Here is a 14,827-nt window from a genome sequence, read left to right as displayed (position 1 = left end):
ATTAGCCAATACAAGCAACAGATAGAAAGAAGGACCTCCTTTTTAAACAGAAAAGAGGAAGATGGGCGGCTGGGACAAACAGGCAGGCCCCTCCCTACAACATAGGTACAGTTTTCTAATTTCTAAATTCACCTCCACAAATACTTTTAATTTGACATTTATTCTGTAAGTTTTATTACTTAAAAATAGTTTACTTAGCTATATAAGTGACAGGAAAAGCACACCTTTCAGTCAGTGGGTACAATATAGTCAAAACACACTTATAGGCATTTAAAGACCCATACTTTTAATGTTTTTTTCATTTCATTATCATGTTTCCAAAAGTATTTCAGAAATCTATTTTTTTTCCAAGACAGGGTTTCTCTGTAGCTTTGGAGCCTGTCCTGGAACTACATCCAATACCATTATTACCTGTCAGTCTAGGAAAGGAAGTACTTGGTGTTGAAATAAAGCTCATGAACTATGTTTTATGTTTGTGTTTAAGTTGTATATAGGAGAAAGATTTATAAACTAAGATAAAATGTGATAAACAATAGAGATTACCTGCAATCATAGGAACCAGGTAAAACCTTTACCAGGTTGTCATTTTAGGAGCATATGTCTTCATTTGATCAGTCTGTAACTGTCTTTCCAACTTCATTTTTAAAAATGAATATTTAGATTATAATAACTTTGCATTTAACTTATGTAACTTACTTTTAAATTTGTAAATGGAGTTTGTTTTCAACTTTTTACAAAATATCTTCAGTTTTTATTTGGGGGATATTAATTGTTTCTCTTATTTGAATTCTTTGTTAATTTTAGTTGATGCTATAGTAAGTAGTTGCATTGTTCATTAATCCTTTTCTACATCTGATTAATAGAACAAACTACCTTAGAACCATCTTAAGATTTTAAAATAATAATACTGTATTAAATACTTTATTCACATTGCCTGATTGAGATAGTACAGCTATCTGGTACTCCAGTATATTTCATTTGCTTTTGTTTTCAAGAGTATGAAGATGGAGATCTGTCCTCATGGGTCAGCAGGGAGAGGTTTCAGAACTACCTTACTATGGACGGCTTCCTTTTGTATGAACTTGGAGACACAGGTAACAAGCATATGGCCATTTATTTTTCATTACAGAATTTTGCTTTGATCGAACACTTAATTACTGGTTCTTTTAAAGCTTCATTTCCTAACTAAAGTAGACTAGGTCTGCTTTTTAAGAATTGAAATTTAGATATCCATACCATATTTATAAGTATATATTCTTAAATGTTCTTTCATATGATGATCAGTGTATTCTCTTTTCTTTTCTTTTTGGTTTTTCACGACACGATTTCTCTGTAGCTTTGAGCCTGTCCTGGAACTCACTATGTAGACCAGACTGGCCTAGAACACATCGAGATCAGCCTGTCTCTGCCTCCCGAGTGCTGAAATTAAAAGCATGTGCCACTACTGCCCTGCTGAGGGTTTTTCTAACACCTAATGGTGATGAGCAAAACAATGAGCCTGGATGTTTAGTAATGAGGGGAAAAAAACCAAAACAAAACATAAAGCTATGAGTTAAAAAGAAGCTTTACCGGCACTCGGGAGTCAGAGGCCTCTGTGAATTCTAGACCAATTTGGTCTACAAGAACTAGTTCCAGGACAGGTTTCAAAACTACAGAGAAACCCTGTCTCGAAGAAGACAAAAAACAGAAGAAGGAGAAGAAGCTTTCTTACAGTTTTCTAAAGTCTGCTTTTACTTGTGAGTAGGAATCAGTCATATTGTTCACTTCTTAAGGTCATAATAGAAAGTTACAAATAAAGCAAGAAAATAGAAGTTAACTACACATAATTAGAAAGTTCAAAACTTACAGGATACTTGCATTTTTAGGAGAAAGTGTTGTGTATACTTAGACTAATTTTAAGTGGAATATCTATTTGTTGGTACCACATGTATTTCCTCTCACAATTTCATGGTCATGGGTTGGAAGTGCAGCTATAGAGAAGGGGCATTTGAAAATTAAATTAACATAGAATAAAAACTAAACATAAAATATTTCAAGAAATGAAATAATCCTTATAGACTGATGTTTTCAACAGTAAGATAACAGTGAGTTGAGATTGTATTGTTTAAAGATGTATTATGCATGGCAAGATTAGAAAAAGCAGCAAAATAATGTAGAATGATGTGTTTTGTTTTGTTTTATACTTAATCTTGCATTTGTGTGCCTGCCCTTGTGAAATAATACTCAAGTTTATTTAGGCATATACATTCATTTAACTTCCCTTATAACTCTGAAAAACTATTGCTTTCCTAAAATAAATAGTAGTTTCTTGAAGCTAGGTATTTAGCTAGTAAACAGTGGTACCTTATTTTTGTTCTCCTAGTGCTTGGTTTAGTGCTAAGAACATAACACCATCAACACACACCAGCACCACCAGAGCACCACTGTTCTACCCTTCTGAATATTATCAGTATGCTTATAGTGTATGTTTTACTTATACTTCAGGATCAGTAGTATATCACTCAGTTTGATGCTATATATCATTTCTGGTAAATGGTGATCCATTGTACTAGAGGAAGTGGCCATGTAAAAAGCATTTCCTTCATGTTATAAACTATTGCATTTTTAGTACCAACAATTTTTTCTGTTTTTTTTTTCTTTTTTTTTTTTTTTTGGTTTTTCAAGATGGTTTCTCTGTGTAACAGCCCTACCTTTCCTCGAACTAGCTCTTGTAGACCAGGCTGGCAGGCTGGCTTCAAGCCTACAAAGATCTGCCTACCTCTTCCTCCTGAGTGCTGGGATTAAAGGCATGCACTACCATCACTTGACTTATTTTTACTAATTTTTTTTAAATCAATGTCCTCTTTATGGTATAGCTTTTGACAAAATACTGTGCCAGTCTGTGGGTTGCATAACACATTTTAATAGAGAAATTACTATAAATTTATTATGATTTACTTCATAGAGGAAATTTATCATTTACAGTTGACTAATCCATTGGTCCAGGCTACAAACAATATATAATATGATGGTTTAATTTTTTGTAACATGTAAAGGATGATTGGAATCAAAATCTAGAAACATATTCTGATAGTTCTCAGTTACAGCAGAAGTAATATTTGACAAGAATGTGAATGTGCTATGTCATTCTCAATTCCAGTAGATGAAAGATATTATTCTTACTTTTAGGAAAGCTTGTGGCCATTGCAGTTATTGATGAGAAAAACACATCACTTGAACATACCAGGTATAGTTGCTTTGAAACAGATTTAACCTTCAAATGTCATTCATGTCTCATTTAGATAAAATGACAGATACTATAAATGGAATAAATAAACTTTTTAACTGGGAGGTGAAATATTTATATATTTGTTCTCTTACAGATTAAAATCAGTTATTCAGGAAGTTGCTAGAGACTTCAGAGACCACTTCCACAGGTTTGTGCATGTGTTCTGAAAGTTGTCTTTTTTAGAAATGTTGTCTTTGTGTAACTTGGTGTTACAGTTAAATAAATCTAAAACAGTAAGATAAATTGAGTAATCCTAATCTCTGAAATTTAAATCTGAAATCTGAGATGCTCTAAGGTCTACATACATGAGCTTTGAAAAGACAATAAATAGAAAATTTCACAGCTACCCTCACATGTTAGTGATCAGAGCACAGAGTCAGCTTTAAAGAATTGTGTGAGATTCCTTCAGGATACATGTATAAGGTATCTATAGAAGAAAAAATTAATTCTGTACTTAACATTTTGGTCCCTGCCCTAGGGAGCTCATTGTTTATGTGCAAATGTTCCAAACCATGAAAACTTTCAGAAATGTGAAGCACTTCTAGCCCCAAGCTTTCCAGAAAAGAGAGTTCATATCACACTTTGAAAGGTGAATCAAGATTTGCAGTAAATGACTAGGAACTTCAGATCAGCCTGAGGATAAATCTATGTCACATCTTACAAGTTAGAGAAGTTGTACCCAGTTATTTATAATTAAATCCATTTCTGCTTCCTGTGAGTGTTTGACATGTGTTTTATGGAAGGAAAATATGCCCATAGACTTGCAAATTTGAAACAATTCAAATGAGCAATCACATGTCAGGTAGATGATTAAAACAAATATTCAAATTAACAAAATGTAAAAATTACTTAGAAATGAAAATTTTGCTGTGTTCCAGATTTTTGTGTGTGTTGCTGTCTCTAGTAACAGAAAGAGAAACTTGCATGATTCATTATTTTCTTCATGTTTCAAACCTACTGAAAGTTCATTGTGTATTTCCAATGGTACATGAGACCTCATCTGAGTGATCTATTTCATGGTAAACCAGCTTTCCTTAACTACATTTTACTGAGAGCACATTTTCTTTCCCTGCCTTTTAAACATGTATAATGAGATGAAATATCTTAGAGTTTGTTGTTACTGCTCATGTACTTATCAAAACACAGTAACATAAACTTTATGTACATATCATAGGTATTTCCCTATTCAGTATTTAAAGTTTATGTGCTTACCAAATTCTCATTGTGTTGTGTACCTTTTTTTTAAATCTAATATTGTGTTCTTTCTCTTCTCTCTATTGCTGGTATCTTATAGAAATTTTCAGTTTGGCCATATGGATGGAAATGACTATATAAACACCTTGCTGATGGAGTAAGTAAAGTGTTGATGGTTTTACTAGCCTTTTTTCCACTTTGGTATTTCTGATTTTGAGAGAATGGAAAAGACTTAATGGTAAAGACATGCCCCACCACCAAAAAAAAAAAAAGAAACCACATCATTGTCTGATACTGACATTCTCCCATTAATTGCCTTGTTTTGGTTTATAAATCCCTTATTTTGAATTTATTGAGATTCCATTTTAGTCTTTACTATAAAAGATTATTTCCAGCTTCAACATTATAACTTATAGCATTATCAGATTATTCTACAATATGTATATTTGTGGGTTTTTATAATATATACATTAATAATTTTAATAGGTAATTATGGGTTGGTAAAATTGTCCACTGGGTAGAGGCACTTGCACACAAGCCTGACAACTTGAGTTTGATCCCAGTGTACCACAAGGTAGCAGGAGAGACCCCATCTGTGAGTTGGTGGCTGACATCCACATGCAGTTATTGGAGGTACATGAAGGATTTGACACTAGTCTTTTTTTTTCAGTTTTAATAGTTATTGGTAGATTCATATGTTTGTAGAATAAATTTTATTTATTACCACCTCATTCTGTCCCTCTCTCTTTTATACCTTCTTTTTATGTGTGACCCAACTGAATTTAATTAGAGTTGTGTGCATGAGTGTGTGGTAGGTTGTTGACTGGAGCATTGGTAATATTGCTGAAGAAAATGATAACCTCCTGACATGAAAGCCATTAACTGCCAATAATCACACAAAAGGGATAGGGGCTCATAGGCTCCTCCCTCAGTCAGTGTTGGTGGTCACCATTGCTTTCAGTCTAAATAAGCATCATGGCAGCATGAGTGTGTGTCTAATACTTCTCGCCTTAGATGACTAAGAAATAAAAGAAGAGGAAGAAAAAAAGGAGACAGACCATCAAGGGCACGTTTCCAGTGACTTGATACATCCTACTAGATTTAACAGTTGAACATTCCCCTACCTACCAAGATAATATCGCCAGTTAAGGATCAAGCCTTCCACACATGAATCTCTAAAGGCCATTTCATATTCAAGCTATGATAAATGTGCTAAGATATGATCTACTTTGATGAATATTCAATATACGTAAATATTCATCAAAGTAGATATACATCTTAAGTAGAATAACTAGAATCTACAGAGAATTCACAATACTATTTATTCAACATGTTTTCTATATGTTTACTCAACTATACAAGGTACCATGCTGAATTTTTTCATGTAATTGTCTAGCAAGTTAGGTACTGTTGGTATTCTTATTATATCAGAAAAAAAAATTCTTGTAAGAAGCTAATTATTTAACTGACATCTTGTAATGTTGAGAGAAAATTGCAGATGCAAACACAGTGTGACTCCAGATACTGTCCTCTTGCCTGTGTAGGTTTTAGCCATCTGAGGTAGGACTAAATGTTACTAGTATTCTATGTAATACTGTGCAGAAATTTATATTTTGTAAAGCACAACTTTTGTTCTTATATTTAATCATTGTTACTCAGGTATTGTTAGAATATTTTCATACATTCTTGGTTAATGGTAAATTTGATGCAAAATTTGAAAGTTTTCTGTAGACCACAGAGATAAAAGTATTAAAAATCTCTTTTCTTCCCTAATTATAGTTACTCAGAGATATATGAGCATTAGGGTATTATTACTGTGCTTGATACAATTTTTTCTTTTCTTTTTACTTGTTTTTAGTGAATTGACAGTCCCAACCATAGTTGTACTGAATACTTCAAATCAACAGTACTTTTTACTAGATAGACATATTAAGGATGCCAGTGATATGGTCCAGTTCATTAACAGCATTTTGGATGGTACAGTACCAGTAAGTAATTGAAATTCATTTCGGAGGGATGAAGAGAAGGATGTAGAAGATAAATTAGCAGATCTTTACCTCTGATCATGGAAAAAAAAAATAGGTAGCCATTGCCTGGAGGGAAGAGGGAATCATCTTCCACCCACTGCATTCTCCTGTCTCATTCACTCAGTCTCATACTCTTCTGTGGCAGAGGTTCATAGGTACAAATGTCCTTCAAAGAGTTATTTGGAATACCTTTGCTTGTCATGGTGATAGGAAAGGTACTCTTGGGCTCGAGGGTTGTATTAGAGATAATAAGAGGTTTGTGATGCAGAATAATATTTTTTAGAGAATTTTCATGGCACATAACACCCATTTTGGTAAATTGAATTAATGCTAACTGAATTAAGTTACCAAAAATAACTATTTTTTAAAAAGTTGTGAAAAACACCAGTTTGCTAAGCAATCAAGAAATATATTGAGAATCATGGCTCTAACAAAGAGTTCTAAAAATAATCATATGGAAAAATTGTCATAAAGACTACATGATCTTAATTTTCTTTTTTCCCTTTGTTACTGTAACTCTTACTGCAGTATTTCTCAAACTAGGTTGCAAGTCATATTAACAATCATGAAATCCTGCTCAAATGGAGATCAGCTGTGACTAGCAAACATTCTAATTCAGTGAAAAAAACAGGAAGGTGGTGCGGGAGAATTATCTGTATTCTGTCAATCATGTATTTTAATAAAACGCTGATTGGCCAGGCAGGAAGTATAGGCGGGAAAACCAGACAGGAAGTAGAGGTGATGCAATGAGAACAGGAGAATTCTGGGAAGCAGGGAGGTTCCTCTGCCATTCCTGTGCAGACCACTGAAGAGGCAACATGTAAGCTGACAGCTTAAAAAGGTACGAAGCCATATGGCTAACATAGATCAGAATAATGGGTTAAGATAACTCATAAGAACTAATAAGTAGCCTGACCTAATGGGCCAATCAGCTTTATAACTTATAGAGATCTCTGTGTGATTGATTTTCTTTGGAACTTGCCGGTTGTGGGGTACCAGGCGGGATAGAAACCCCAACAAGCCAGCCCTCATGTTACAGGAAGGGTCTTTGTTACTTCAATAGTATTTACTGTTTTTCCTATATTTTTGTTTCAGTTTTACACAAACATTGAAAAACCAACTTGCTTACCTACCTTGGTTTAAAGCCAATAATTTGGGGGAAACTCTCTTAGTCACATAGTAGCAATATGATATATAGAGAGATGATATTTTTATTATAACAAATTCATTTATAGTAGTGTGAGCCCTTCTGTTAGTGAAACCTCATCAGATTTTTATAATAAAGATTACATTGGTCCTGTAGCTTAAGAATTCCAAGAATGGACCAGACTTCTGTGATGGCTAGATGCCAGAGTTTGATTTCCTCAAGAACTTTTCTGTTTCTCAACACTCTCTGTTGAGTTCCATTTTCAGGAGGATGCCGCTACTTAGTAGGAAAGTCTTCAGCCACAGTGTGTCTACACAGCCCAGAGAAATTTAAAGCTTGTACAAGCCTGGAGAGGGTGAACCCACTTCCAGCAGACCACAAGGATCATGAGTAAGGGCAGAATGAGTTTTTAGGGTGCATTAGCATGATACACTAGGAATATAGGACATGAGGGGGTATAAATATTTATCATGAATTTAGGGGTGTTATGTGTAATATTTTGTTAGTCAACTTTATGGCCTCCAGTTACATGATTATGTATCATAAAATAGAGTACTATTATATGCATAACATATATTATTCTTCTTATATTGAAGGCCCAAGGAGGTGATAGCATTTTGCAGAGATTGAAAAGAATAATGTTTGATGCCAAATCTACAATTGTGGTAAGTTCTGTCAGTTAATTTAGTATTCTTGATAACTGAAAAACTTGAGGTTCTCAGTCACCTCTTTCTTTCCACATACCTACCTTTCTTCAGAGGCAAACTTAAATTATAGACTGAAAATGTGACAGTAATTCTCTAAGAATGTCTTTCTTTATTTGTTCAACCCAGATGTCTTGCTAGCTGTTCCATGTCACTTTTCATTTGTTGAATCCTAGACCACCATGACAATGTAGCTAGCATTCTTTATTAGTAAGGAGTTCATATAGACAATAACCATCTAAGAGATCTTCATGAGTAATGCAAGAAAAGAAGGATCTTTATTAAATATTCAGGCTACTTGGTTCCTTTTCCTGTTGCCAATAGCCAGTTCTGCACACATGTACACTCACATGTGCATGTATGAGCATGGTTTTTATCTTAGAGTCTTTAACATGGTACATATTGCTCAATGTATGTATTCGTTGAAACTAAGTTCAGCAGCAGTGAGTTGAAATTTAAGTAAGTGGCCTTAAATTTACATTGTGCTTTTTATGTCAGAATTCTTTTCAAGTGCAACTGAATTTTCTCCCCACAGTCTATATTCAAGAGTTCTCCACTTTTGGGCTGCTTTCTCTTCGGCCTGCCACTTGGTGTCATCAGCATTATGTGCTATGGAATCTACACAGCTGACACAGAGGGAGGCTATATAGAAGAGCGATATGAAGTGTCCAAAAGCGAAATGGAAAATCAGGAACAAATAGAAGAGAGAAAAGAGCAGGAGTCCATCAGTGGAGAATCTCTAGTGCCTACTATGCAAGAGCCCAAGGATGTATTAGAAAAGAAGAAAGATTGAGACTTCGGAGCAAAAAATTTGATAGGATTTCAAATTATTAAAGAGTATTTATTGAATTTAGAGATTTAATCATGATCTATTTACAGAAGAGAACGTGTTACTTGTATTTTGCTAATAACAACTGCATGAATTAAAGTAATCCTTCCATAAATGGTAACTTATTTGGAGCACAGAGATGAAGAGTTTGTTTAAAACAAAACCAGACCATTGTGTCAGTTTACCTTAATGATACTCATTCTGTTCACACTCCTTTGTGTGCATGTTCTATGACAAAGTTAAAAAAAAACTTGGACAGAATATTATCTTGACAAATTGGGGTGGAAGATATGTGGTTTTGCAGAGAGAAATAGTGTTTCACCTACTATGTCAAGTCTCCTATATTTTGAATAAAATTTATATAAACAAATTAAGTCTTTAAAATTTAGATGTTTTAAGAGAAGCTACTAACTTTTTCAATATATAAAATTTAAGATTCTGAGTTTAAAAATAGTGAGGTTTTTATATAGCATAGTGATTTTTATTTTACTAATTGTTTTTAAAGGAGAAATGTTACTTTTTTACTTATACTCAGTTGCATTATTATAATACTGGCTTATGGTCCCATGAAGTGGGGAAAGAATCTTTGACCTTTACAGAATGACCAGGGTATGCGGGAGTGGTGGCTTTAGCCCCTGCCCTATGCTGCTCAGCAGGGTGCACTGTCCATCACTGCAAGAAGTAGAAGTCCTCTTAGTACTCCTTGCTTTTAACCAAAGCAACCTAGTATTTTGTTCGTTTATTTTTATTTTATGGCGTTACTTCTAACATTACTTCTAAAATTTCTATTAGTTAAGAATGTTTTCAGAAGTAATAAATCATGTTTTTATAATATATGAACTAATAATTTAAAAATTACTGCCACCCCGCTGTTGTTGGAGGTCATGACATGTCAGTGAATAATCAGCATATTAAACTTGGATGTCAGGAACAAAGAGATTCACGTTCCCTTCTCTAGCCTTTCTACTTTGCCTCCATGACATTCATGACCTCTCATCTTTGATCAGAATGCAGTCAAAGATTGTCTAAGAGTGGGTATTTTGTGATAACATGTTTACTAAACATTAACTTGTTAATTTTGAAGCCTTCATTTTAGCTCATCTCAGAATTTTTATTATATAATATATAGGTGGCTATTCTTTGAGTAATTTTGGGTTTATTGAAAGGATCTGCTGAACATTTGCAAACACGGTTTGCAGTTCTAACACTGATGTTTCTTAGGGCTTCTTTGGTAACTAGGGGAGTTTCTGGCTTCTGATGCAATATTAATCATCACTGAACTGAAACTGTCTGTAGAGCAAGGAAATTGTTAGTCATAGTTTGTATCCAGGTATTCTTTTCATATTTTAAAAAACATCTATTTTTAATATTTATTCACTCATAATTAACTTTATTGATAATGGTATAAATATAAAGTCACAGGAAATTTCATAAAATTCAAAATATTTTCAAATGGAAGCTGGAAGTAAACACTGTTAATAGTTGCTGTGAAATGTAAACTCCTCCAAAGAATAAAGAAGACTCTTTGGGGAGACTTCATGATAGTTGTCCGAATGGTTAATTCTTTTTGCAGGAGGAAAGACCTGAAGTTTATACAAGATGATTCATTTATGATACTCTATGGTAAGGAGAGAGACATGAGGAAATAGGGAGTATCGCTAATAAATTTTATTATTGTCATCACTATCAAAAGTCATGTGTATTTTATCAATAACTTTAAGTTCTCAGTAGGAAAAAAGATAAGGCACAGCTTTGCATCAGTAAACAGAAACACAGAGGTAGTTTGGGGGAATTTTGTTTGGTTGGTTTTTTGTTTTTTTTTTTGTTTCTTTTCTTTGTTTTTGTCAATACTTTTCTTGAATGAGTACTTTGGTTCTGTATTGTGAAACAAGTTCATACTGATCCTCATTCGATTTGTACTTTCCAAATGTTTTCACTGAGGAAAAAAAAATGTGTAAGTGGTTTATAAGTTAATAGTTTCATTTCTTCTTATATTAAACTTATACTTTTTGCTTTTCATGATGATATTTTTATCTGCATTGTCAGGTTGCTCATATAACAAAATTTAAAGTTTGTTCATGCATGTGTTTTTCTCTTGATGTGTTATTCTAAATACTGTTTGCTTACCAGGATAACATACTACAGAATCAAGGCAACTTCTTCATAATCTAGGAAAAGACTGATCCTCTAATTCAGTGATAAGTTCCATGGTTAAATACCAACTAAAGAATCCTTTCAGGAAAATGGAATTCCACTTTTTCTTTCATGTGTAAAGTTCTGATTTTTGAAATTCAAAAATTTAGCTCTTTGGTGCTCAACATTCAAGAGTATTCCAGAGAATCTTCATGCTTAGTCCATCTTTTCTTTCTGAAATCCTTTATTGTGTATGTCAATAGTTTTGTACCTTCTATTGTTTGAAACTTCTTTGAGATTTATTAGATACATAGGTTTTGTTTTCTTCCTCTCTTTAAAGGACATTTGGACCTGGTTTAGAAATGACAAATAAGTAAAGATGATGGAAAGGACTCTTAAGGAGCTGAAGCAAAGCGTCTGTTGTTTCTGTTTCGTCCATCTTATTGTCCTTGATGTTTCTAAGATTTGACTTGGTAGCTCTTGGTTTTAAAATATTTTCATCAGTGTTTTCTGATGAAATGGACAGGGAAAAAAATTACTCAACTATTCTTATGCAGAAATTGTTAAGCCAGTATAATATATTAAGATTTAAGTGGAGGGACTGAGTTTGTCGTTTTATTTTTTACAAATATATATTTTTTCTGAATGTCTCTGAGTCCCAAGAATGAGCAAAATAATAATAGTAATTTTCTAGTTTGGACTAAGCTATAAAGGTTATTGAAAGTCTGTATTACTACTAACTTGTTGAATTGTAATACTATGCCTTATGTCATCAATTGCAAACTTTTCTTTTTCTAAAATAAATTAATTAAAAACATGATTGCATAATTTCTACACTTAATATGTATTTTTCAGAAATTTGCCATATGGCTATGAGGCAGTGGAATAAGAACATAAACAGTGAGCCCAAAATACAAGTTGGCACTGATTTGCAGGTTATAAGCAGAGATAGCCTACTGTACTGTGGGGGGCACCATTTGTATGGGACTGTGGTCTTAACTCCATTTTCCTTTTTCTTGCTGTACCCTAGTAAAATCAAGAAAGCCAATTAACTTCGCCCACTTCTGAATTACATATGATATGAGGATAATGCCACTTATCTAGATTATGAAGTACCTGTCTCTGGCACATAGCTCATTAACTGGCTGACATTTATTGTTTAAATTTAGTTGACTTGTCACTTTATTTAGAATTCTGTCATTGATAGAGGGAAAAAACCATTTGCTGTAATTTGAATTCCTGGTATTTTTAAATTTTCTTGGCTTATTTTTTGCAATTTTTGAATTCTAGCATTTTATATAGTGATAGAAAGTATTTTAATTTTGAAATTAAAACTGCATAAGTATTTAGGTTTAGTCACCTGTGAAAATTCTCTAGCTTTTGTACTTTTTAAATGAAAATGTTACACAAGAAGTTGTACCTTGTCAGTAAGGTTATTAATTAATATGTGTAAATATCTTACTTAGATTTCTGTATGATTTAGGCAGAGTTAGATGCAGGTATGTCACTGGAGGTAGGTTTTGAGGTTTCCAAAACTGCCTGTGGCTCAGGATGTAGCTCTGAGGTGCTTTTCTAGCATCATGCCTGCCTGTCACCATATTCCCCATGATGATGATGATGGTGATGATGTCTTGTGAATGAAGCTATAAGAAAGCCTCTGATTAAATGTTTTTGTAAGAATTGAGTTGGCTGTGGTATTTCATCACAATACTGATAACCCTAACCAAGAGAGTCTTGTTATGCCTCTACATAGACGACTACTTTGGACATGTGAGCTGGTGAGAACTGATCTGATTTTCACGTTGGAGTGCAAGCATTTGGTGTGTGTATGTAAGATATTTGAATTTCTTTAGAAGAAAACGTGCTGAAATGACATTTTCCTGTCTTTTTGGAATAGTAGGATAATTAATAGTTTCCTGTGTGAGAATGGAAAGAAACAATTATTCTAAATTGGAGTGAGGATTAGTGTCAAAAATAAGTGTGGTAAGAACTTAGTCTTACCTCTACTTGATAGGACATGTTAACATCCATGGAAGACCTGACCCTTTCTGAACAGAAACAGAGGAAGAGTGGATGGGGGGGGGGGAGTCAGGGGAGAGGCATGAGGGGTGATGCAATGGGAAAAGAGGAGGGAGGGGAAATGGGTTGAAATGTAAAATAAATGAAAAATGAAATTAGTAAAAAAATATTTTAAAAAGTAAATATGTGCTGGAGAGATGGTCCCATGATTAAGAGCACTGATCACTGTTCCAGAATATCCAGGTTTAATTCTCAACACTCACATGTTTGCTCACAACACTTTGTAGCTCCAGTTCCAGGGATCTGATGCCCCCTTCTAGTCTCTGCAAGTGCTACACATGTAGTACACAGAGGTACAGGTCGATAGACACTCATATACATTAAATAAAAATAAATAAATTTTTAAAAGTGACTTTTGCTTAACAAAACAATTGCAACAAAACGTTTTACACATTGGTTGCTATAAAGCAAAAATATAAAATGCAAAACAAATTCTATAAGACAGTACTTGAAGCAAAGGAGACAGGTATGATTGTACATACCCCAGAATTTAGGATGCTGAGATAGGGTGATCATGAGTTTGGGGCCAGCTCCAATCATTTACAACCAACCCCCTTTAAATGAAAACAAATATTTAATAAATAATATTTTGGGAACTTGAGTTTAGTTTTCTTTATTATTTTCTATTGATTGAGGGCACTAGTAATCGTGCATTCTGAAAAAATTTAAAATTATGGTTAAATCTTGGATGTAGTAGTCTGAAGCTGCATCAAATCAGTGGTTTTCTCTCCTACACTGCGCCTTGGGCTCCCTAGTCGGGAGAGAGTTTGTCAGCTAGGCAGCGGCACCATGGTGAATGAGTGGCTGTTCTCCACAGATTGGAGGAGTGATGGGCCAAGGTGAGTAAGGGACCAATGTCCCCAGGTGGGGAGGAGTGATCAGCCTTGGCGCACGGGGCTGCTCTCTCTACCTGCTGATGAGTGGCTGGGCTTGGCGAGTGAGGGGCCTCTGTCTCCAAAGTAGGTGGAGTGGCCTGTTGAGGCTCAGTGCTGGTGTGGTGGGTCCCCCCCCCTCTGACTGGTGGAAGCCAGTGGACAGAGTTTAGTGAGTTCCTGCCTCGTCCTGTCTCATCCTAAGTAGTTATAAGTGATCCTTGCAACTCCCTGTTGACATCCTCTGAATAACTTCACTGCCTGGGCTGTGTCTCCACAGAGCAGAGCTTTTTGGGAGCCTCAAATGGTGGTGCCTGTAGTGCTTATATTGTTGCATGTGGAGAGATATCACCAAATAAGCCAAACTCACAGGCTTCTGGTCTCTCCTGGGTCTTCAGAAGTTCTGCACTTTTAACATTTAGGTTTAGGATCCGTCTGTAGTTAATTTTGTGGGGCTTGTAAAAGGTTTCTCCTGTGTAGAGTAGCACTCTGCTGCTAAATTGTTATGTAGAAGAGTAGAATTAATAGAATTAATGGTATAAGGATTTACCAGTTCTTAGGAGACATTAAGTCA

The 14,827-nt window shown here is 34.5% G+C and overlaps 1 protein-coding gene across 2 annotated transcripts in view; it reads left to right on the top strand.

The window, feature by feature from the left end:
- Positions 1-12,986, top strand: part of Tmx3 (thioredoxin related transmembrane protein 3) — a 34,571-nt gene extending 21,585 nt beyond the window's left edge. For both annotated transcript variants that reach the window (XM_048419207.3, XM_048419206.3), the window contains exons 10-16: positions 996-1,094; positions 3,169-3,226; positions 3,363-3,416; positions 4,563-4,619; positions 6,321-6,450; positions 8,233-8,301; positions 8,876-12,986. In XM_048419207.3, the coding sequence (XP_048275164.1) occupies positions 996-1,094; positions 3,169-3,226; positions 3,363-3,416; positions 4,563-4,619; positions 6,321-6,450; positions 8,233-8,301; positions 8,876-9,133 (725 nt within the window). In that variant the 3' untranslated portion in view covers positions 9,134-12,986. The remainder of the gene's footprint in view (positions 1-995; positions 1,095-3,168; positions 3,227-3,362; positions 3,417-4,562; positions 4,620-6,320; positions 6,451-8,232; positions 8,302-8,875) is intronic.
- Positions 12,987-14,827: the final 1,841 nt, after the last annotated feature.

This window comes from Myodes glareolus, chromosome 13 (assembly GCF_982192425.1).
Source record: "Myodes glareolus chromosome 13, mMyoGla1.1, whole genome shotgun sequence".
Lineage (NCBI taxonomy): Eukaryota > Metazoa > Chordata > Mammalia > Rodentia > Cricetidae > Myodes > Myodes glareolus.
This window is presented reverse-complemented; position numbering and strand designations above follow the sequence as displayed.